This window comes from Malurus melanocephalus, unplaced genomic scaffold (genome assembly GCF_030028575.1).
Source record: "Malurus melanocephalus ecotype Western Australia unplaced genomic scaffold, MMel_1.1 scaffold_28, whole genome shotgun sequence".
Lineage (NCBI taxonomy): Eukaryota > Metazoa > Chordata > Aves > Passeriformes > Maluridae > Malurus > Malurus melanocephalus.
The window spans coordinates 3,436,919-3,462,436 of record NW_026623260.1 but is presented as its reverse complement, the minus strand read 5'-3'; the positions used below and the strand labels follow the sequence as shown (position 1 = coordinate 3,462,436).

The following is a 25,518-nucleotide window of genomic DNA, read 5'->3' as shown; positions in this document are numbered from 1 at the left end:
TGACAACATTAGATATGACGCTATTTTTGAGAAAAAGCTCTGTTTCTTCTTAGTCTATGATAGCTCTAGACTTGCCATCCTGTTTTTTTCAGTGGAGAGAATAGGAGTAATTGTGGAATAAAGTACCACTCATYGTGAGTGAGGATGTCAAATTCTTTTCTGTAAGCTCTATCAAATGATAAGCAATTAGACCCTGCTTTCAAGGTTGCTTAAATAAACAATATCTTGCATGAGTTACTTTTTAAAAAGCTGCTTGATGTACATATCACAGTCTGGAAGAGCGATATGTCTACACTGTGGTGTTGAATGAGTATTTAAAGAATAAGAATTTCTATCTGTGCAAAAAAAAAGTTGTTTTTAAAGTCGGTCTGAGGGTGTGCATTTTCACATCTTYCTGATCAGCTCTTCACTGACGCTTTTCCAAACTCTTTGCCATATTGTTAGCATCATCTTCACATATAGCTGCCAGTGGAAAATGAATCAGATGCCACAAATTACTCAAGGGCAATGAAGCCCTGAAGGAACATTCTGCAGAAAGTTTCTGACTACAGAGCCTGAGCCTGCTGTGCTGTAAAGTTCCTTGGTTGAATTCTCCTGAGAAGGCAAACACATGTTTGCTTACTGCAGAGGCAGCCTCCATGTCCTATGGCAAAGCAATGCCATTTTGTGGCTACTGCCTTTGATAATGCAGACAATAGAAAAACACTTATGAATGTTTTAAAGTCGTTTAAAACCAGTCTAGGAAACAAACACAGGTTAAATTTGCACTCCATGTACTTCTTGGTTCCAAGTTCTGGCAAGTTTCCATGCTAACCAAGTAACTGTATCTCTTTAAAAACAGATAGGCGGTTCCACAGGCAATAACCCTTGATAAAACAGAGTGTATTGTGTGGAATCTCTGCTGCTCCCCTTGTATCACAGAGGTCTTGTGAATCATGATTTCAGTGTGTCATCAAACAAAACCCCCCACCTGTGGAAACACACATGTGCAGATCCTGCTACAGCATCTTTCCACATCCATCACTACAGATGAACTTGTCCAGAGAACTACAGGCTGGCCTCAACATTTGCAAATCAGTTAAAAGTGCTGAATGGCTCCCTCTGACAAGATCAGTCTGTTTACAGCATTTCCTGCATGGGCAGCAAACACTGCACTCACACAGAGCTCACTGGAAACAGAGCCACGTGCACACAGCGAGGACTCAGCTACAATGGAAGAAAAGGTTATAAGGCAAAATAACAACTGCAGGCTTCAGAAAGACACACTGTAAATGTGACGTGCTTCAATTATTGGCACAGGGATGTGAGAATCAGACTCTCAGTTTTTGTGTGTGTGCTATCTTTGGCTTTACACTTGTAAACATTCAACATAATAGCCCGACAAGGTCACCCTATTCTGCACAATCATGCTCAGATTTTCTCTATGACTCAACCTTTAGACCAATATTTTATTTATTTACTTACTTCTTTAGCAGCATTATTCATATGACCAGAATCTACAACATTGATAATTAAAAAAGGAAGAAAGTCCAAAACTCACACCCRAGTTTGTATGAGTCTGATAATGCAAAGGAAAAGAAAAAGAGGACTTTRTTCTCCTTTAACACTAACACAAACCTGAAGTTCTGGGTAAGTCATTCATGCCAGTGGCAGAAATAAGAAACCTGCACTGTGAATTGTAAACCACTACAGAGAGATCCAAACAAAGGAAGGTAAGAGACTGCACAAGGTTCTGCTGAAAAACTGCTGTGCTGAAGGGAGATACTGCTTCTGGTATATAACTGTGTTTTTTACTTTTGTCCTTTTTGCTGAGCACAAGAATATCAATTCTCTTCCCCAAAAGCATGCTACATGAGAAATAATAAAGAATGCAGATACCCTTCAAACCAAGATGGATTTTTTAAAAACACCTTTATCATAAACAGGTGATATTGTTAAAGGGCTATGTAAAAGTACAGAAGAGGGGTAATTAGGAGGGTAATGAAACAACTCCAATGAAGTAGCGAACAGCACAGAGGGGGTAAGATCTGTCTGTGGGKGCATTTTCAAATTTAGGAGTCTCAATTTTGGCAACCATATCCACATCTGAACTGGTGGAGTGGCCATCGGAGTTACTTCTGATACCAAGTTATTTCACAAAGAAACATAAATTTTTCTTCTCTTAGAGCAAATGCGTAACAAATGCCACGTAACTCACACTGCCTTGGACTCTAAGCCTAACAGTGCCTTAAATAGCTCTTCCTTCTGAACGGGCCTCTCACAATCAGTAACATTATCCATGGAGTGAGCTATTGCTTACGTTCACTAGATCCCAAAATATTGCAGTTTGAGGCAACACTCACTTTTATGCAATTTTATTTGTGCTGTGTAACATTTGCTCTCTCCTATGGGGAGAATCCACAGACAGATGCTGGGAGGAAGGAATGGGAATAGAAGTTTAATAAGGCAGAAGGCAAATAGGGATGGCAGAGCTCATAAGGGACCAAAGTCTAAAAGACAGTTAGCAATATATAGCAGTATTTACCTTGTGGATCCTGGCTCAGGGGAGCAAGCTGAATTGACAGCTTTAAATGCCAAGGGAAAGACTTTTTCCTTTTCAAAGATCTGGCACAAATACCTGACCAGGGTGGGTGAGAGTTGAGGTGAAACCAAACTCTTCTCAGTGACACCCAGCGACAGAACAAGATATGACTGCATGAACAAAAATACAGGAAATTCCAATCAAACATACAAGAATACTATTGTGAGGGTGGCTGAGCACTGGAACAGCTGCCCAAAATCACTGAGCACTCACCATCCATGGAGTCATTCAAGCACAACTGGAGAGAGCCTTGAGCAATCTGCTCCAGCTGCCTCTGCTCCGGGGATGAAGGCTGCACCAGGTGATCTCCAGATCCTCCAAACCCAAATACAACAATCAACCCCAGCTGAGCTGTGCTCACAGGAATGATCACTCATGGGAGTTTTTGTGGGTTTTTTTTTTAAGAGGAAGGCCATGTGTAAAAAAACCCTCCTGCTGTTCAACAAAGAAAAAGGTGTAAGGCTAGACATATTTTTTCTGGATCTCAAAAACTGATTTGATACTGCTTCATCTAACAGATTGATTTCTAAAGTGGGAAAGCATGGCATTGAAAAAGACAGAAAACAGAGCTGGTTATAAATCTTTCCATAGACAAGGAAACAAGGATGTCTATAAAAGGAACATTTCAAGGTTTTACTGTAGAGAATGTGTAGTGCCATATGTGTACCTACTGCAACCACTTGAGCTTTTTCTATACCATTTTTTGCCATTACAAAGAAAATAAATCAGGGTATCTAACTTAAGAAAAACATAAAAATAGAAATTGTTAGTAAAAAATTTCTGCTAAGGAGAAAGAAATGAGCTTGCATCCCTCCTTGCTGGSCAGTAGGCCTTTCTTACACCTAATGGAGCAATTTCCAGCTTAACACATATTTTCTGTCAATGATAGACAATATAGATCTTAGAAATGCAAATAGTATGTAGATTTTTTTAAGAAGTCTTCACTACATATTTTCATCCCTGCTAAATATATTTTATTACTATTTATTGTTTGCATATAAGCTATATCTGTACAGAGAGTTGAAGAGAAAGATTCAGGTCCACAGGAGCTGATCTCAAAGGGCTGCTTTTCAATGCAAGAGTAAGGAGAGCTGAAATCACAGTTTTGGGACAAAATTCCAGCAAGCTCTATGCAATCACTACACAAAACTAGCAGAGTCGGCCAAAACTCAAACATCTCTGTATCTACAGTATAGATAATTACACCAAATTGCACCAAAATGAGGAAGAATGAGGGATAGCAGTCCATACAGATAGACTTCTGTTATTTTGTTTGGTTGCTCTGGTTTGGTTTTGTTGTTTCGTTTCACTTTCTTTTTTTTAATTGTTTATAGGTATCAGCCCATGTTGTGAGAAACTAACCCAGGAATCAAGATTTGTAAGTGCCACACACAGCCAGGTTCATTCTGAAAGATTAAAGCCATGTTTTCCAAAGGGGTTCAGAAAGAATGGCACRGTGAAGTGCAAGCTTCTGAGATGGAATGGTAGAGAAAATCACATAGACTAAATCATAAAAGGAAAGAATGAGCAGTACAATACCCAGAACAAGGAAAGGATTTGAAGGTTACAATAAATTATACACTAAAGCCACCTGTACAATAYATTTTCAATTGGTGTCACTTTCTGAAACCACCACAGAGCAGGACCATGTTACAAATACTTTTGTGAGCATCCTGAGCTGCTATTTGCAAGAAGGAAGCTTACTGTGGATGAAAAATACAGCAGGAAATCAACCAAAATCATGGGTTTCTATGAAAAAAAAAAAAAGAAAAAAAAAAAAAAAAAAAAAAAAAAGTAAAAAAGGAATGAAAGAGAATTCAGGGAATACTCATGTAGTATAAATGTCTATCAGCCTCACTGCCTTCTGTGTACATGCATTGACTATTTCCCTTTAAAATTTTATCTATTACAAATTAGAGGTAATTCAGCCAATACAGAATTTAGCATGTGCTTATATGCTTTGGGAACTATTCAAAAACACATGAAAATTCAATGGTTTTATCTGGTTTGGGATGAGGCCCCTGTCAAATACATCTGGGGCTAGGCATGAGCTGAGGTGTTTTGCTAAACAAGAATCAGAGAAATAATGAAGATCTCACAGAGGTCATTTCTGGCTGTATAAAGCCCTTAAATGCTACTAGTCTATCAGAGAGAGCAAGTTTTAAACAGTGGAAGGTGGAAGCATTGGGACACTACAAGAACAGCTTCTTGAAGAATCCTACGTGTAGCAGCAGGTGAAATTATAAGTTCTGGATAAATACTGAGCTTTGCATGTCTTTTGGCTTGACCTCTCATCCCTGTTTGTTATCACCTGACTCTCTGTGCTCTCTGTGTTTCTGATTTTAATTCACACGAACAGGGTGTGACAGGAAAATGACTCTACAAACCCTTAACTAGAAAAAAAGAGTCAAACATTCAGCCATGGGGCTCAGACTAACAAAGGTTCTGAAAAACTTCTGTAGTTCACATAAATGCCATGCCTGCCAGAGTCTGTACCAACCTAAATCTCAACAAAATATTCCAAAAGGCTTCACAATATGAGGCTATGCTACAATGTAATTCATTGCCAAATTATTCTCACACAGTTTCTCAAAGAAGGAGGCTTGTAAAAATAGAAAGCCTGGCAAAAGTCTGGTAAAATTGACCTGAAAACTGCAATAAAAGAGTACATATTTCAGAGATAGCCAAATATTTTCACTCCGACTTTAGATATTTTGTGAAAAGCTAGAATTCCTGAATGCTAAACAATCAAAAGAAAAAGACACAACTAAAGACAATATCAATGGAAAACTAAAATAAATGTTAAGCTCTAGGTGCAAGTAAAAGGTCACTTTCAGCTTATTTTCCAACCAAAAGTAAATAAAACCAAAGTTATACTATGCTTGTTTTGTTTTGCTTACTCACCTAAAATCCATTTCCTTAAAGAAGAAAACAAAATCATTTCATTCGTGTGAATCAATGTTTAATCATAGCACATTTGACTCTAAGTCCAAGAACTGGTTCTGCAAAAAATTCAAACACTGCTTTACAGATGATACCTGCATGGTTTGACTCATAATATAATCACTGCATTCGTGATTTCTTGTCACCATAATGACACCTTTTTATTTCAGGTAAAATCTTAGAAAAGGGAAAGAAATTAATTGAGTTATGAGTACCTAGACAGAACAAGGTGAAAAAAGGCTCAGCCTTTCAGGCTTTCTAATCCCGAATTTATCAGCTGGGTTTGTATTTTGATGCTGTTACTAATGCTGACGATTACCCAACAACATCAGCAGTCCCTTTGGTATGAAGAGAGATTTAGAAATGCAGTTTTACCAGGAAAGGAGACTGCTTTAACCCTGCAGGTCCTCAGGGACAGCCTGTGCAGGTGTCCTGGTGAAAAGGAGGTGCCTCCAGGAGTGGGTGCTGGCAAAGGTGGCTCTAACTCACCCCAAATCCCCTCCTCTGCTTCTCTGCTCTGTCAGGGGGATAAAGGGGACCTGGTGTTTGACAAAAGCAATTGAGACATCCAGGGATCTCCTCTCAGCCAGGAAGCACAGGGAACACAGCCCGTGGCCACATTCACACTCAAGTGAGGCCGTATTTCAGAATATTGGAGTCCTGCTTCAGGTAGAGCACTCACAGTTTAATTGTGGTGGAACAGCTCAGGAGAGCAGCATCACTGAAGCACTGAAATAATTTATGTGCATGCACAAGACAAAAAGTCTCAATAAAGCTTATTTCCTTTCCTGTCCCTCATTCTCCTTTCCCAGTCTGTCAGTTTTTCCACTTCATTGTTTATTGTTCTTCTGTGATACTCTGAAATGTTCCACATCACACAGGCAGGTAGTGCCAAGGAGAAAGCTGCATTTGAGAACCRAGGTATCCAGCTGCAGATCATAATTTTCAAAAAGGAGGAGTGGGTGAAATAAAAATTGTTTTTATTTAATATTTATATTAAATAAAAATTTAATTATATAATTATTATAATTATATATAATTATTATATTTAATATTTATTTAATTGTTTTTATTTTATTTAATAGCTAAAGTCTACTCACACCTAAGGGAGAAAAGTCTTATGAACACAAGTCTCATTAAAAGGTGCTTCATCCAGACATCATCAGCCATGAAGACCTAAAAATAATGTCACAGTAAGTAAAAAAAAAGAAGAGACCACACAGAAAATATAACTAACTTCCTAAAAATATTAAGCCAAGAAAAATTCATTACCACTGATGTAAACCCTTCAAAGCTCTGGCAGCCTGAGGTTCCCTGCTCTGCAGCATGATATGCAAGGTTCATTGCAAACCCCTGTTTATCCAACTGCATTTCTCAGTAGTTCCACCTAATTAACAGTTTGGCAATGAAGGAGGCAATGGGGGAGCGTATATATGTAAATACACCAAAAATATGCTAGGGARCATTAAATGTGTAAAATCGAGCACTGAAAATTTAGGGAAGTGTCAGAATTAGAGTTKCTGTGCAGCCCTAATTGGGCAACCTTGTGTGCATGCATTATGATACTACCTTTAATTACCCGACCACCTACTATTTTTTGCACTGGACCCCTGCCTGCCCTGACTGACATAATGAGCAGCTWCTCAATGCCTTTGTTTTCTTGTTATTAGTCAATGTGTCCCCATGCCTCATTTATTGAGCACTATTCACACCCTGCTCTGAGACATTCATTTCTACCGGGGCTGCCATTCAGTACTTGCAGTAGCTCCTCCTTTCTCACTCACCATTCTAAAGAGAGACAGAAAAAGATTGTATTAGCCCTCTTCAACAGAAGGGGTCTGAGAAATTTAAGTGAAAGTTATGATTTAAATTAAGAAGAATACACTCACTGGCACACAGAACCTGGAGCAATTAGAATTCTTTGGCAATTTATACGTTCAAATAATTTTCATTACTTGAGCTATCTCTGTAAAGAACAGTGCTTCATAAATCAGACCCAARGGTCTCAAACTAAGCATTCAGAAAGTAAACACACACAATTAGCAAAAACATGGCTTGATTAGATTGGAATCACATGGAAATTCTGTAACAGAGGCAAGAAGAGAATCTATCAACTAGCATTAATGCTCGACTGTGACAGCCTTGCCTTCCATTTCTGTAGGGTCCCAATTCCTTCACACCTTTTTGTTTCTTGAGCAAATGAGGCAGAAGTCCTAGCAACTTCTTCATRCATTTCCACTCAGCACCAGAAAAGGTAAAATCTGGACAATGAATGAGGCTGAAGTCATCYCACTCTGCACAGCCATCAATACATCAAAGAAGTCTGAATCAAAAGTGGACAGGTGATTTTTATTTATGGTATTCCCCWCTTCTTGAACCCTGACTTTGTAACCATTACTAGTAGGTCACCTTCAAAGGCACGTAAGCAAGCAARAAAAGACAAAAAAATCTGTCCACAACGTGAGAGTAACACCTGTTCTGTCCAGGACAGGGCCAGAACCTGCCCATCCTCCACACAGATTTCAGTCCATTGAACTAACACAGCAGTAATGGCAGCAGCAGAACACCACTCTCTACTTCAGTGGCCACACTATTTTTCCTTTTTAATTATAAYATCATGATTTTTATTGGGAAAATATTTTTCCAACCAGCTCTAGTGACAATATTTCCCCCTGACCAACTAACATGTCATTAAGAAATAAAACACTCATATTAAAGAAGCAGCCAAAATTTTGCATCCAAGATAGCCATATTCCAGAATTCATTATGTAAACAAATTAAGTGCTATTTATCAAAACTATGTTCTAAACTGCTTTTTGTGTCTTTCACCCACCAGTTTTCCTTTYGGCAATATAAATTATTCCCTGGACATGCAAGCTCCCCACCCCAGAAGCACCACAAAATCAAAGTCTGGAGGTTTGGATTCAGGAAGCCTGAGCTGTGGTCTGGCCTGTTCCTGAYCTGCTTYATRWCTCAGCAAAATGACAACCTCAAGGYCTCACTTTGCCAATCTGCAAAACAGAACTGCATTGCTTGCTGGTGTTACTGAAAATTGAAAAAAAGCCTCCCCACCTCAAACCCCTCCAGGGGTAGCACTGTTTTTGTGAAGGTGAAGTATTTAGCACAGTCCATTTAGCTGGAGAATTATCGAGTGTCCTGCAGGAGCTCTGTTTGCTCCCCGAACATGGGGATCAGAGCCACTGAGCCCCAACCCTCCAGGTGTCACCCTGCAGGGACTGGGGGACAGGCACATCAGTTCCAGGGAAGCACAGCAGGGGAAATCTGAGGTACTGATATGTGCTACATCAGCCAAACTCCAAATTAATTAAAATTCCTTTATGCAAAGTCCTTTTAACTGGATGTGGATTTAGTCACCAGTCAGCTCTAGACATTATGCAAGTAAATACAAAGTTCCTGTAACAGCATGATGGATAAAGCCTTCCTCAGGTGCTCACTTTCTGCGCACAGCAGGTGCTGAGATATTAGAATTGAAAATTTAAAATATTTAAATCTAAAAATCTATGCAAATATGTGTTMTGGAGGAATGATTTCAACTGAGCATTCAAAAGCATAAAGAGGCCATCTCACTGCTAGTAAAACATAATTAGCAAGTGACACAGCTTTGACTTATTAATTATCTTTCTTTTGTACCAACACTACAGGAACTGCAGCAAAAAAAAAATTATAATCAGCAAAAATCTTTTCTGATGACAGGTGTTTTCTCCTATTAGCTCTGCAAAACACATGAATCGTGAAAAAATTATATTTCCTTTCAGTTTTGCCTAGCAGTGTGTATAAATAAAAACGTTAACTGCCAGGACATAATTTTCAGTATGCTTGTCTTACTTCAGATGTGTGTTTTCTCTTTGGAGCACAGCTGTTCATATTTCCCAACATGAGCTTCAGTGCTGTAAATATCTCCTCTATCGAGGGCTACATTCCTAAACTGCTGCACAGGGGCCACATGCACAAATTGTGTTAGTGCTAATGTAAGCTGTGTGCATGCAAATCCATGCACAGCACTCAGAGAACACAGACCACGGACCTTGACCCAACACTTCGCCACTGAACCAGAATTGCTCTGTTTAAAGCTGCRACTGTGACATAAATCAGGTTTTTCAAAAGGCTTTTATTCAGCTAAAAGAATTCATTCCGGGATTAAATTTAAATAGCTCACACTGCAGAACTGCATTAATGAGGCAAATTACTCCCAGCAACCTGGAAAACAAAATAATTTGGAAACTGAAGGTAAGATTGTCTGGGGCTTATTGCTACGTTTTTTCAACATTTAGAAGTCTGCGCTGTGTTTAGCTCAATTTCTTCACTTCTGGATCTCGAAAACAAGTCCCCTGCCTGTCAGCACAACACAGCTGGCAGCACTATTGCCTCTCCACTGGAAGGTCAGGGATTCACATCTCTGGCTGAGCCACGGGCTCGTGTCCAGCGCTGACACTGCACAGAGCATTTGGGGGATGTCTCRGCACAGCTCGAGCTGCCTGCAATGGATGAGACACCAGAGCAAGGTCACTGCTGCCCATCCCTGGGACCACCGGGGGAAAGCAAACAATCCCACGGCAATTTTCACAGCAGTGGGACGCAAGCATGACGGCCTCAAGAAATATTTACTCCTAACAAATAGCTCAGGGTATCTGARAATCTTTGGAAGCAAAATAATAGAAATCCATGGGGCTATCCAAACCATGCCAACGATATTTCCCTCCTTACTCTGCAAAGCTTTCTTTGTTTAGGAGAGAGGGCAGCCTACTTCTAAGAACAAAGCTCAAATACACATTAATACAGTTTGCACAGATGCAGCATATACATTTTTAGGAATACAGATTCATGAATTTGCAGTTTTCCGATGGAAAATTTGCAAAAATAATTACCAAATTAGGTATCTTTCCACCAGGAACAGGGGGGAAATGCAAGAAACATGAGCATGGGAAATAAAAGCTATTTCTGCAGCACTTTTCTCCGATCAGTCAAGAAGATTCCACACTGGTGACAAAAGTGGTGGCTGGTGGCCACCTACCCATTCTGTGCCCTGGCTTTGCGACTAGAGGGACAGAATGTGATGAACAAGACATGAGCATTTYTTTAATCTCTCATAGGATCCATCTACATTGCAAGATCAAGAGCAGAAAGAAAGAATGGTACARTTCCTGATGAATGTAAGGCTGTTGCTCTGAAGGCAGTGAAATATCACATCTTTTAATAAGAGCTAAAACAATACAGAGATARCCTAAGAGAGTGTCATGGAAGCAGGATTACTGTGCTTGGGAACTTGGGCAGTCACTGAAATCTCCCTTTACGGCCCAGAATTTCACCTATTCTTCATGGAGTGCAAATGAGTAAAAAGCAGACTTCTCTTTTTTATTTGTTTTGTTTTTAAATAAAACACTGTCTGAAACAAAGATGGGGTGAATCAAAAGCCTATAAAACAACCTTTGGGTACAACAAGAGGTTTGATTAAAAAGAAAAAAGAATCTGAATTGACTTGCAGGCAAGAAATTACAAAACTYATTTTTCTTTTCAAGGAAGGCCTCACAAGGAAACTGGGAGGACTTGCTTCATTTCAGGTACTGATAAAATAAAGCTCTTCATTCTGTTAACTTGAAAAATCCTAGGGAAGTCTCAAGAAAGGAAATACATTGCTTTATTSATTCATGTGATGGGGGAAATAAAAATAAAAAAATATCCAAAAAAAGCCAAATTGGGCTAAAGTTGTATTTGACCACMAGTGAAAATGAGAAGCAAAACATAAAATACACATAGTAGATAGTGGAATAAAATTAAGCMTACAAATAAAATTGCTGCTTCTATGAAAATAAGAAATACTCATCTAYTTAACATCCATCATGGGAAAAATTCCAGTGAAGTTACAATTAGATTTTGAGAGTAATTTCAGCAGCAACCTATTTCATTTCTATAACACTATAATGATTTCATCAGTAACAAATTCTCTAGGTAGTATCACACTGGAAAGTTTAAGGATGRCACCATTAAATAGCATTCATAATTGTTACAATCAACTACATATTACACAAAAGGGTGCATTTCAAGATGACTGTTAAGTGTACCAATTTACTGGATTAACATTTTGCTGAAAGTAACACTCTGAGCCTTCAAGAACCTATTACCTATGGACCAAAGCTCATGTCAACTCCATTTTCTGCTGCAAAATTAAACTGGGYGTCCTTTCACAATAGAATTTATATTAGAGCCACAAATAGTACTGATTGCTCTGTTATAGAGGGGGAAAACATGGGGGTTTTAAATGCCACTGAGCACAGGGCTGGGTAAGATGATGTGATGAATAGATGCAGATGTTTCCTCAACTTGTTCAGCCTCCTTGGCTCTGAGAGCTGTTGCAGGGAGCTGTGAGCTGTGCTTTGCAAAGGGTGACAGAATTTGGGCTGTGAACCTGACAAAACACTGGATCCGTTGTTAAAACCTGACAAAACACTGGATCTGTTTAGCAGGAAGGGAATCTTGCAAACCCACACAGAGGTTCCACAAAGAGCGAGAACCTGAGGTTTCACTCCAAGTGATAGTGGTAAAAAACCTAAACCCACAATCTAGAAACACACCTGCCCTCCCAAATCACCACAATCATCTATAATAGAYACTATCTCTGTGTAGAGCACTTCCAAAAATCATGCAATCACAGTAGTAAAAATCTTGGACATCCTTAGGGAGATAAATACTTCACTGCATCCAGAAATAACTAATGGTTGTACAGAGAGATAGACGGTCGTAYAGGAAAGAAATAAGAAAGCTACATTCATGAATCCTCCAGCAATKTAAAAATTCAAACAGATTTTAAGATGCATTATGCAATAATATCTGCTCACTCACATCTAACACAGAAATGCCTGTTAGTGATATGTAGYTGCTAAATTTATATTTATGTTTATAAAGATCTTGCCAGACAAACTAGATTTTTCAAAGAAAAATGACATGCTTAGTGAGTGAAGGGAAATTACTAGAGGCATTCTTGCATTTACTGAAGACTGATAAAAAGAAAAATTTTCAGGAATTCAGAGTACAGCTTCCTAGATAATTGCACAATTAATCTGAATGTACAAGAAATACAAATGTATACACAAATCAAGTGTTCTGAATATAACATGAAGGTCTAATTTCTTAACAGATCCATTCTGTTAYACCATTATGAAACCTGTTCCTCTAATGAACAAGGAAGGATATTTAAAYTGCAAGAATGCTAGTGCAGACTGAATGGAAAAAATTATGACCAAAAATCCTATTTTCAGAATAACTTATACCCCTATAACATTTCTGATATGGACTACAGCAGATGAACAAAAAAATCAAGCCCCAACAAGCCACAAACCAAACAACCAAAAAAAAAAAAAATCACTTTCCGTTTTAGTTCTAAACCTTTTTTGATTTGCCTCATACAACACCATCTTTGTGATCTTCTCATTGCTAAATCTGCCTTATCTTTACAAACAATCTTCAGGAGAAAATAAATGGTATTTGCAGAAAGAGTGCACAAGCATGATGAAAGTAACATGCTGGGCATCATCTTGGAAAACAATGAAGTGATTCATCTTATGGAAAAAGATCCAAGAAACAATAGGAAAAATTAATCCAAGGTAATTTGATATCTAGAAGCAGAGGTACCATATTATGTCATCTCTTCCATTATAGCTCAGTCCCATACTGAGCTCTTGGAAACTGAACAGCAAGAAGTGAGGAAAAGGTGGGCTCTTGCTATGGATGATTCAGGAAAAATAAGAGTTTTTACAGTGATAAAGGTGAAACTGCAAATGTCTGTATAGACTGCAAGGAAAAAGAGAATAAGAAGAGAAACATTTAAGATCTTTAAAGAAATAGGAAATAAAAAGATATAAACAGGCGTAATATTTCCCATATCTTAACCTCAGAAAATACTAGAGTGGTACCACRTGATCTAAGGATTACAATTATCTAAGGATACAATTAATTAAGTAACAGCTCATGAATTGCAATTACAAAAACAGGTTAAGACCTGAGATAATGTGGCATACAGATCAATCACATACTAGCAGGAAGATCAGWGGCCAACTGTCTTTCTTCAGCTCTAGATTTTATTTTTTGTATATGCAACTATTTAGCACCCACTGAAACTAGCAGAAAAATGTATGCATTATTCATGCTACTTGTGGCAGACATGCACTGTAGTTTCAGTGAACAGACTGGAAGTAATACCAGAGGAAATAGAGGCCTTAGAGGAGGACACTAATCTCAGAAAACTCAGAGTGTCACTGTAATTTTTTTCAAGGGTTCTCTTATGGTAATAGTTATGTTTGCAGAAAATTATTTCAGCGCTATTCAGATAAATAACCTCAGAGAGGGCCATTTCTTCCCCAGGAAATGAAGAGTGGATAACACCCACCAGAATGGGAGCGAGCCATTTAAGAACAAGTGGAGGGAGCTCCACAAGGCMGGTTCCTATGTCATTATCAACAGCCTATACATAACAAATGATCAAATGATTTAGATTTTACAAGAGAACTTCCCTTGCATTGCAGCCAGCAGAGGTGGCAAGTAATTTGAAACAGGAAACAATATCACCCAGTCTATTGCTTGAAAATGACTTCTCATCTACAATTATCTGTCAGTTTTGCCTTCTCATTTCCAGCTATCACCAGCCCCCACACCTACAAAAGTCCTTTCTCCTTGATGCTTGTGCTCAGCTCCAAAATAATTTATTAGGAGTTTTACACATGCTTATCAAAGACAGACAGGATTCAGGCAGAAATTAATGGCACTCCATGGAAGTTGCTATATATCATGATATAATACATGCCAACACTGCTGTCACAGGAYGTGGATTGCCTCGTCCTTTGTCAATCAGAATAAAGCATTAGTGCAGTGCAAAGATTATTTTTGTTGTTGTTCTGACAAKAAAGTCCTGGCTGTAATACAATGGTAATAAGGGATAATCTGTCTGGGACAGTAGATTCATAAACATTTTATGAGGGTCAATCTGAATGCAACATTTTAATTTTTGAGCATGGCCACAATAACTTGATCAAAAAATATTACTTGCTCTTTATAAACATGAATCCTTTACAAACATGATGATCCTAGAGCAGTAAAGAGTACTTTGGTCCACATCAGCATTTCTGCCCATTTGGGACAGAAATGGAGGGAAGCTCGTAAGAGTTCYAGACTGTTCCTCTGCCCATTCYCTTCTGAGTAAAAGATCATAATCAWTATTTACCTTACAATAACRTTATCAGCTCCATCAGATGCCACCAATATTGGTGGTGACAAGGGCACAWTCAACACCAAGAGCCAACTGGAACAAAAATGAACTGGACAGCTCCAGAGTGAGCCCACCAGCAYGGAGGATCCCAAAGGATGGTCCCACTACCCCCAAGGCACTCTCCTGGACTCCCTGAAGGTCTGCCATGAAGACGATTAATGAAGCAGCACCATCCGCTAGGTGTCCGAGAAAATTCTGTTTTTCTGGCTTCTAACCGGAGAGCCAGTTCAGCCTTGGAAACACTGACAAGCGCCTGCACTCAGCCTTTGGTAAAAACTGACATGGCTTCAAATAAACTTTTTTTGGGGCTCACTCCATTWGAAAAAGAAGTCATTCTTATAAGGACATCAGAAAGAAACTTTCAAAGGTACATAAACTCTCACCTGAGACACAATTTTGCCACAGGTTCTTCTGATTTGAAATCTATTTCCAGATGGTTTTCCAAAGCCTGCCACCAGAAGACTGGATCAATGCATTCATCTTGAGGCCAAGTCCTGACTCCATTAGGAATCAAACTTCGTGCAGAATGCAGCAGTAGGTRGTAAGAACAGCCTCTTATCTCCTAAATCTCCAATCTATGCCTTCAAAGCTGTCTTAAATAGTAGTATATTTTGGGGAAAGAGGAAATCTTATGATCTAGTGAAAGAAATTTTGGTCAGCAAAGGGCAAGCCAAATTGGAGGGGAAACTGAAGAAAAATCTRCAGTTTCGGACAGCATGGATTGGCTCTAAAAAAGCAAGAGCTAACAGGAAATACGAACGACATTATAAATCTTTTACATGCTAGAAATAAGATGACACAAGAAACTGTACAGTAAGCTGTAAAATGCTGATAAATCAATAAAATTAATTACAGAAAAAAAATACCTGAGGACAAAACTGTCATTCATTGATCAATTACATAATATACTGTAAGTCATCAAATACAGGGTTATTGTTTTTACCTAAAGGCCAGAATTTATCCTTCACCTTGGTATTTAATTTCTGTTGTAGGRTATTTGCCAGTGCTGATCTAAGCTTTCAGTGTACAGCCCTGCAACCACTTTGGAGTGAATCCTGTGCATGCAGTCAGGCATTTCATAGGAGTCTGAAGGCATCTGAGTAAAAGCTTAGAAATACATTTTTTCACTTGATGCACTCCAGAAATTATATTTYCTCTTTACAATGTGAATCCTAGGCACCAGCACTGAAAGAGGCAGAAAGGAGGGAGGGTGGTAGCATCACTGAACCAGAACCAGGGAAATCAACCCAAACCAACTTGCACTTTTGCTGGTGTAATACTAATATGAGACCCTCGAGCAATCTTTGTAGTCTCTAACTGGAGCAAAACAGGTTCCACCCCCTGGAGAAATATTGATCTAAGACTGGTAGCATTTTCATCAATTTCAAATACAAAACTCTGGGTCCTAACTGCAAGAAACTCTTMAAGATAAAGTCAAGAAGTGGTACTACGAGAAATGATGCCATTAGTAGCAGAAAAGAGGACTTGACTGGAATGAAAAGGTAAAGGCAGTAATGTGCATCCCTGGGGTTGGGGATAAAAATGGAGGATGAATCATTGTTATTAAGAGGACAAAMCCAAAATCACTTTAGTAATTACTCTGCACTCACTTTGGGATTTTCCTTTAACACTGCATTTATTCATCYGATGGGCCAACTGCTTTTTTGTTTCCAACAGGAAACAAGACATTAGTRCAATCTCTGATTACCTCAATATGGAAAATACATCAATTAGASAGAAAGACAAATAAAGATGGAAGAAAGAAATATTGCAAGTAACACAGAACTTAATTTTTCTCCCTCCCGTACTACCCTGACTGAATTGGTTTTCACTTTAGGGTGCAGTCCCAAGGACATAATTTACCATGAACTTTTCAATGTTGGTAATAATACAATTTATTGGTTTAGATATTCACAATGATTKGTGATGAATACACAAAATTTACAGCTACACACACAAAAAATGTAGCTCCTTGCAAGAGATCCATTAAGCCGGTCAAGTAGAGCTCTAAGATSCACACGCTGCCAGCACAGTAATGCCAGCAATGGACATGAGGTTTTTGATACAACCCTCATACAGACCAAATAACACATATTTGGTAGTATGGACTAATGTGTCCAGACAGACAAGGGAAACTGCCCCAATAAAAGCAATTATTGCTGGTACAATCTGCATCTGCTCTAGGAGGGTCTCTGAGCTCACTTCTCTCTATGCGGCACTTACACCAGTCCACCTGTTCCATCCTGGTCTGAGAGGAGATAGCACAGATTAACAGCTCAAACACGCATTTAAAGTTCCCATTTTAATCAAACAGAATGCTTAAGAGAACAAGGCTCATGTGATAGAAACTTTCCACCCACTCAGAGACCAATAAAAAAGACACAACTCTGCGCTCAACCCGCAGCAGAACCTGAAGCTGCCAAGCGCAGGCTATGACAGATGGCCACGGGAGCAAACTTGGAAAGCAAAGGCTTTCAAGGAAGATAGCTGTGGCTTTAAAGCTAGCTGGTAATTGGCATGGCTGTCAGTGTTAGGAGTCTGTCTCTTGAGYGAGTTGGAGCTGCTGTGTTTACAYGGGCACCCACGCGCGTCTGTGTGCCCGTGTGTGTGCGGCTGGCACGCSGCTCCCTGCAGGGAGGTATTAATAGCCATGGGTCAGCTCTGTGCTGTGCATCTCTGCCAGGAGAGCTGTGCTGGGCAGGAGCTCAAAGAGCTGAACTCACTCATTGCCACAGCCAGCAGGAAGCCCTGGTGTAGGAACGACTACAAGAGCAAAATTCCATTTTTACYGACGCTTTTCACTCTGTGGTGTGTTTTATACACTCGTACAAAGTACACCTCAGCCGCCATCACCACATCCAAAACTAATGACACTGCTGCAAAGGATATCTTGAATCTCTGTGAGAAATGGACTCCAGGTACAAASTCAGGAGGGTGATACTGGGATTCTTTTGATGAAGGCATCCTCATTTTTTAACACCAGTAGTGGGAGGATATTCAGGGAGGAAATGACAGGACACTGCTCTCCCAGCGCTGATGGACTGGAACACCAAGGAGATGCCTTGCCTGCCACTAAGCCCATCATTCATTTGGCAGCTCTTACTGAGGAGAGCTAACATCATGTCATGGGAACAGAACTCAGCTCTCATCCACAGTAAAATCAGAAAGCTCCTCCTTCCTCCCCTTGACAAGCCTCACTCTCATCTGCTCATTACACCGGGAGCCCATCATTTCTATTTCCCCAGAGGTTTGACCTCATTCACTCAAAGAAGACATTGCACCAAACCTCTCTGCTCTTTTCTTTACCAGTACAAAGAATATTCYGTTCACTTTTCTGGTCCACCTGCCATTTAAACTAAAACAAAAYCTTACTGATTGAGGTTTGCCTATCAAGCTAGCTAACTGCAAAAGCCAGCTTTYCCCTCAGTTTTCCAAATGGTCTCCAGGCAATTTTCAAGGTGTCATGTCTCTCATTTGGAGACACGTTGTTCACACTTTCCACATGTAGAACACAGCTGTCACCTTCTCAACAGGGAGACTAACATTGCCTACTACAACTCTACCCTTCAGCAGCAGTAAAAAAAAAAAAAAATCCTCAAGAGGATGGGAGAAACCTCTGAAAATTGCATATAATCAAGGCAAATCTTTGACACCAGTAACCTTCAGCGAAATAACCTATAAGCTCCATTCAGCAGATCAATCCAGAGCACGACTGCATCGTGGACATTTATTTCTACCAGCCCAGGTTTTTTAGGGATTGACTTCTGATGGCACAGCTCACTGGCTGATAGTAATCTCTTCTCAAGTCCCTCAGTCTCTTTTTTTTTAAAAGCAGGGCTGCCACACAGGCAGCCCTGCTTGACTCATCACACTGAAGCTCTGTGCGGAGCARATTTAATTCCCCTGTATAGAATACTTGATATATTTATCCTGGCACTTGACTTTTTCCTCATGAGATGCCATCAGAGTCGTGGGAGCTTTAAAAACCTAAGCTAATTCCATATATACAGAAGGAAAATGGCTGAGCTGGCAGGATTTACTCCACTGAGAACACATATTATCTGTGCTCCCTTCTCTCCTGCAGGTTCGTAACAGCCTGAGTGGTTTCAAGTGGACCTTGCTGCTTATTCTGATCATTGTCTCTTCTTCCAGGCCAAAACGATGTTGGAAAGAGGAAGAGGGCAGTGGGGACTGTGGTGATAATTTGTTTAGTGAACTCTATTTCTATAATACAAGACATGCTCCTGGAGTTACKCATTTGGTGGTTAAAGTCTTTGGCAGGAATTTTATTTCTGACTGTGTGCCTATGGCTCCCAGAGCCAGGAATGGGAGCTCTGGTACAGTCAGAAAACACAAGAGGGCTTTGGGGACTGGAACCATCAAACCACCAGGTGAATGTCTCTCAGAACTGTGACATGCAATGACATCAGCATTTAAAATGTTATGTAACCAGTCCTTCTGCAATACTTCCAAAGAAAGTTGTTCCTGAAAATTTATAAAATGGAAGCAGAAAAATATCCAAAAGATACTGCATGCTTAGTCGTACTTTCATCATCATCATTATTATTCTTATGACATGATTTCTGAGGCTGAAATAATAAGTAACTGTGCAACCGATAAAAAACGATGTCTTAGAAGGGATATAAATGATAAATTACTATGAAGCCAATGACCTTTTCTTAACAAAATACCCTATGAATTCTTAAGCTGTAACACCGAACAAGATCCCAAAGGAAAAGACAGGACAGAAGTCATCAATGTGTCAGGAATTAAATACTAAAGCAACTTTCCATCACAGTCACTTTTGGCTGATTTGGCTTTTTGGCCTCTCTAGGACCCATTTTCTCCCGAGAGAAGTATGAAACAAGCATCTCTGGAGCCAGCTGAACACACCCTTCAGGTTCACAGTCTGGTACCTTCTCTTCTGACATGAAACCCAGAGCTATTCCCCAAGTTTCTCCACATAGTAAGTGTCATTTTCATCAATTACTAATAGAGGCAAAACAAACCTACCCAGGGGGGTTGCTAGCTTTACATATTTTTATTATTTCTTATAAAAATTTCAGTATTTTTGAAAATTTTTTCTTACKTCTCATATCTGGAAAGAAATTTGTATTAAAACATTCATCACATTCTTTGCTTTCCTTATTATTTTTTAATTTAGTTTTTCAAGCTTTGTAAGAAGATGGTCCCACGTGATTGGTGTAGGTCCATCCTGTGATTACTTCCACCATGCTGATAYCTATTGCTTTTGCTGTTGTTTAAATTGTCGGTGCCTTATCTTACAGAAAGTACATCACAGCCTATATTTCTGCATGGTTATGCTACTTTTCCACCACATTTCAGGTAATTTTTAAATGCACTTCCTTTATTCTGTTAACAAAAATAATAAACAGGACAACACAAATATGTGTAAGGTGTGTGGCTTTCTCCTGGATATATTCATACCTGGGATATTTCATTTGTGGAAACCTCCACTGATTTCAGCCAAGTTCTGCCATGGAACTTCTAGCAAAAATGGAAAGAAAAGGAAGCAGATTTAGGGGCCCAGTCACACACGTTGGTAACCGTGTGTGCCACAAGTGGTGAGCAACTGATGCTCATACACAGGTCTGCCCAGGTTAGGAGCAAAATGGCATGTGATAATACAMTCCAAATTTATTTCTTCAATATCAATATAGTATTGAGGAGTTTTTCTGTTATGACATTATTTTTAAAAAGTCTTAAGTGCTGCAATGCATGTTCCTTTTTATGCAGTGCTCATCACTGCACTRCGAGATTCTTCAATGTTCATGACACAAAGGCTCTTTGCTCCCTCAGAATTCATTTCAGAGGAAGCCATTAGATCTCACAGTTGCAGTTTAATGTAGGTATTTTAGGTCATCTCAGAACTTACCCTTTTCCAAGAASAGTTTTAATCTTAGTTCAGTACTTGAATATACTTTTATAATTATGCTTCAAGTGTTATTGCAGCTATATTTCAGATTTTACGTATGTAGGAAAATGCTATATTATTTTAATACTGACGGTAGAGTAAAAATCTATTCAATATTCACCTTTCAGGAAGCACAATCAAATATCCAAGAACACTATTAGACTTGCATAGCATAAAGTTTCAAACTGCTAATGGATTTTAAATTGATGTCATAATGCTGCAATTTAAATACATGATGTTCATTAATTTTGCCAGAACTCTTTGTCGAGTAGGAGTGGTATGWAAGAAGGAGGAAGGTTATATTTTCTCTACCTGCTTCTTATTATCTGCTTTTCCATTTCTGATATACAAAAAGAATCATTACATCAGTGTGGCATGGTGAAGTATATTCCAATGACAGTAGGGTTCGATTAGGTAACCACTGTGGAGTTGTATAAAATYAGTATTTTCTGAGAAAAAAATCACCAGGAACAGGACAAAAATAACTAACRTATGATAGGCGTGACATTTCCTAAAGACAGATTTCATGGGACTTCTCACCAAAAATCCACAGGCACAAAGTGGAGGAAATAAGGGACAGAAAGGTCATCTTGCTAATGCACCTCCTTTTCATTGAAAGGTCAAAATTCATGTATTGAGCAAGACAGCAATATTGCAAAACAGACAGGCAGAGTTTCCCACAAATCTCAAGGAGTCACCTTGGATGTGGATACAGAAAAGGGAAAAGAGATCACATTGTGGAGGGCTACTGCAAGATCCTCTTCTACTGAGGGCCATGAGGGTGGGCTCTGGATGCCAATTTCCAAGGTGAAGAATCCTCAAGATATTCARAAATATCTCAAAAGTGAAACTAAAAAGTGTCTAGACATAATGGCCCAGTATATACAACACTTCACATCTATTTGTATTTCAAATATAATATATTTACTGTACATAAAGTCAGCTTTTCCAAAGCTGTTGCTATAGCTACAAATCAAGGAAACCATAGCAACCACCCTGTATTATGTACAGCCTTAATTGCAGATTAAGTTATGTCTCTCTTTGCATTTTGTATTAAATATTCCCATACAACCCAGTTTTAGTAATCTTAATTTTTTTTCAGACTTTTTAATAATAAAAATTCCACAACACTACACTGTCAAGTCAAATACGCAACACCCCTGAAATATGTCTTTACAGCATTATTCTGATCACACCTTGTAACAGCCACATAACTCTATTTAACATGAGATAAACACCAATATTCATATCATCATATTTCCTGATATTTTTTAATAGAAATGATTGATCGCTACCACTTTAACCAAGTAACTGATTTTCCATCATCTCTTAAGATTTTCCAAGTCCCATCTCACTCAGCCTTTACCCAAAAAGAAATCAGCTCYTCCTAACTTAAACTTTTACTGCTCTGGAGGAAAGTTTTTGGATTTGGAACTTTTTTTGGTTTGGTTTGGTGCATTTTTTTGWTCAGAAGGTAAGTATGCAATAGAGAGACAGCAAAGGCAGAGTAGTTTATTCTACATTTTCTAGCTTCCCTGTCACCTCAGATTACTGACTGGGTTGGTGTCAAATTACCCTAATTCCTCTGGTTTGTTGACCTGGTACATTTAAGTATTTAAGCACCATGCAGCCAGACCTTAGAGCACAGCCTGGGAGGAACAGGTAAAGGGGAACAGAGAACAAATGTGAKGAAAAGAAGAAGGATGTTGGAAGTGGCTGAGGAACAGGAGGGAGTGCTGTCAGACAGCAGGAGACACCAGTGGGGGGACAGGATTCAAAGGATACTCCAGGAGAGTATGAGCACATTCAACAGGTGTAAAAAGATTCCCTCAATAAAAGAGAAAAAGCCAAAATTCACATCTTTAAATCTTTCCTTCCTTCACTTTGTTTTCTGACTATTGTTCTCTCACACCATTTGGTCCTTGCCTGTTGATGGGACTTCATGTGCTCCGCTTTGCAAAAGACTTGGCCACCCACAGAGTGGACTTTTCTGCCTATCTTATGGACCATAGAAACACAAAAAAACTAGAAAATATCATCTTAGTTTTATAAAATGAGCAGAAATTMAATGTATTTGACACAATAATGAGTGATCTTTGCTTCTATTCTCTGCGAATAATTGAGAATTGCTGGCTGTTTTAATACAAATAGTATACAAATGCTTACGTGACAAAGCAATCTGTGTTCTAAAAATCATATTCTGAGAGAGCTATGACTGAGTGAGGGATATGAGTTGTGTAAAAGCTTTTCACATGAGCAGCACAACAAAATTATTCCCTGTGTGAGGGAAGTTAAGTYAAAAGCGCATTTACAATAAGCAAGTCATGTTTAGGTTCTTCATTATCACTTTAATTAGCAAATATTAACGCAATCTGCACCTACAAGAGGGAAAACTATTGAAGTTAATAATTTTCTAATTACTAATTTACTAATTCATGACCTAAGCTAAATTGAGACAAATGTCTTACTAACCCATACCGGTCACCAGCTTTCAGGACATTCATTTCCATTTACTGTTAGAACTTCCAAGCGTGTTATCAAATTTAAGAATGAATTAAGGYCCTCACAAACTACTTCTAACCTCTGATGATGAAGGCAATGGTGAATAAAAACAGATTAGCATGCTCCTCTCCTCTYCAGTTATCAGTTCAGACTGATAGTGATCAAGTGACTGTGGCAGCTCCGCCTCATTCAGATTCCAGGAGTGCCACGGTGCCAACAACCCAGAACACGCTGCCCTCTCACTTACACAGGGATGAAGAGGCTGGATGAAGCCTCAGCCCTTCTAAAATAAAAAGCACCTCCCATTCCTTTCACTGGAACAGTTTTCCTTTCAGGTGCTTGTCCTTTTTCTGCTTTGTAGACAATGTGTTTTGGCCTCCAAAATAGTCCTGCATCCCACAATGATTAAAAGCTACATAAGTTTAAAAAGCTGCCTCCTAAAAACTGTCTCTCTTTCTCATTCTGATTTTCATATTTAGCCCACTAAATAATAACTAACTTACAGGACTAAATATAATGAAGTAGTATTTTCATTCYCTATAAAAGCTGTTATGTGAATGAATTTCATTCATTAATTATTGTAATTTTATAGAAAAAAAAAACCTCAGCAGTTAGTGGAAGTCTGATGGTACTTCTCAAGACTGACAGCACTATAACTGATCACAAACAACAGAAAGAGTTCTTTTTTTATGTTACCYTATTTTGCAAGTTCCCACTGTTACAAACATTACAAAGAGAGAGGAAGAGCCTGAAGAAAATGACATGATAGTGGCTGACACCAAAACATGATAGTGGCTTYAGAAACTTTGACAACTAATTTTACTTTAAAGCAGGAGTCCCTCTAAAAGCTAATTTCATCAGACAAGTATTTTTATCACACAGCAAGTATTTTGCAAAGCAGATACAGATCAACGCATTTTGAAGTAGAGAATGGAAGTACATACCTGGCTTTGAAATAGCTACCAAGTATTAATGCAATACTTCCAGAGAAGTCCAGGAAACCTCTAGGTATATACATTTTCTATACTCACATATGCTCTTTTCACAAATCACTACCCTTTCCTCTTTCATGCCCGTACAAACATAGATAAGCTACTTTTTCTTTGGGAATCCTAGGCAAAATTCAACATTTTTAGGATCTTACTACAACACACACAAGCAAATTTACTCTTGTGTTAGAGGGATTGAAAGATTGAAATTAATCTGAAAAATTTTCTTGTTTGTATAAATAAGTTTTCAATCAATCAAGGGCGATTTTCAGGCCAGTTCACTACTCTCTCCAATGCAGACATGACAGAAATTTTAAAACATTCAATGGTTATTTAAATGGTAGCAGACTTCTAAAAGAGCCACTTTACTCAGAAACACTCTTGTTCCATTTTTGCACTAGGCAGGTTGGAAAAAAAGCATTAGATGGAAACAGAGAAAAATAAATGTACCAGTCCACTTTGCTGGGCTGTTAATACCAGGTCTTACCTCTTGTGTTTTTACATTAATATATCCATAATGAGTTCTCAGAGGCTGCCTTTGGCCATTAGAAAATGGGATCCACTTGACACTGGTTTGTCCAAAGCAGTTTAGGATCAAAGGGAAAGTTACTTCATTTGTGAGACGAACGATGATCAGACAGAGGAATGCTGCAATGAAACTCACAGCAACAATGGACTTTCTCTGTAAYGAAAAGAAGAAAGGAAATAAATTATTTAAATTAAGAGTCAGTTTTAATAAAAAAATACATATCTTCAATTGCAGGATGAAGGAAAAACACTTGAGAAAGCTTTATGTGAAATTATTCCTCTGGTAGTCACCTTGCTGCAGGAGCACAAGGAGACAGGTGACTGGATTGTTTTATTTAAATAAATTTGCATTTCAGAGGTTTTCAGAGTTTCTTTTAGAACTGGTTGCAAATGAGTCAGTTTTGCTCACAAAAAAAGAAGCCTTTTTAAAAAGCTTTTTCTTTTAAAGTTTCAAAAACATCTAACTTTAAATTTTATTTGCATTTGAGTTATTTTATGTAAACACCCACACCAAAGTCTTCTGTCAAAACCATCAGTTTTCTAGACACGACAATACACAAAAAGAAAATGCCGTCAGCAGTGACACCACACAAAGTTAATTGGGAAGATTACCATCATTCCAGATCATTCCAGGGAACAGAATTCACACTCTAACTTTCAATACTTTAGGATAAATTGTTGGTGAAGTCAGCAGAACATTGTGCCTYGTTCCAGGTTCCTGAATTTACAAAATAAGGCTTTATTATCTTAGACAAGATGATCC

General features: G+C 38.7%; 1 protein-coding gene across 1 annotated transcript in view; it reads right to left on the bottom strand.

The window, feature by feature from the left end:
* The window catches only part of ST6GALNAC3 (ST6 N-acetylgalactosaminide alpha-2,6-sialyltransferase 3), a 206,621-nt gene that overhangs the window by 87,027 nt on the left and 94,076 nt on the right, over nucleotides 1-25,518 (bottom strand). The window contains exon 2 of the mRNA XM_057363562.1: nucleotides 24,715-24,909. Within this exon, the coding sequence (XP_057219545.1) occupies nucleotides 24,715-24,909 (195 nt within the window). The remainder of the gene's footprint in view (nucleotides 1-24,714; nucleotides 24,910-25,518) is intronic.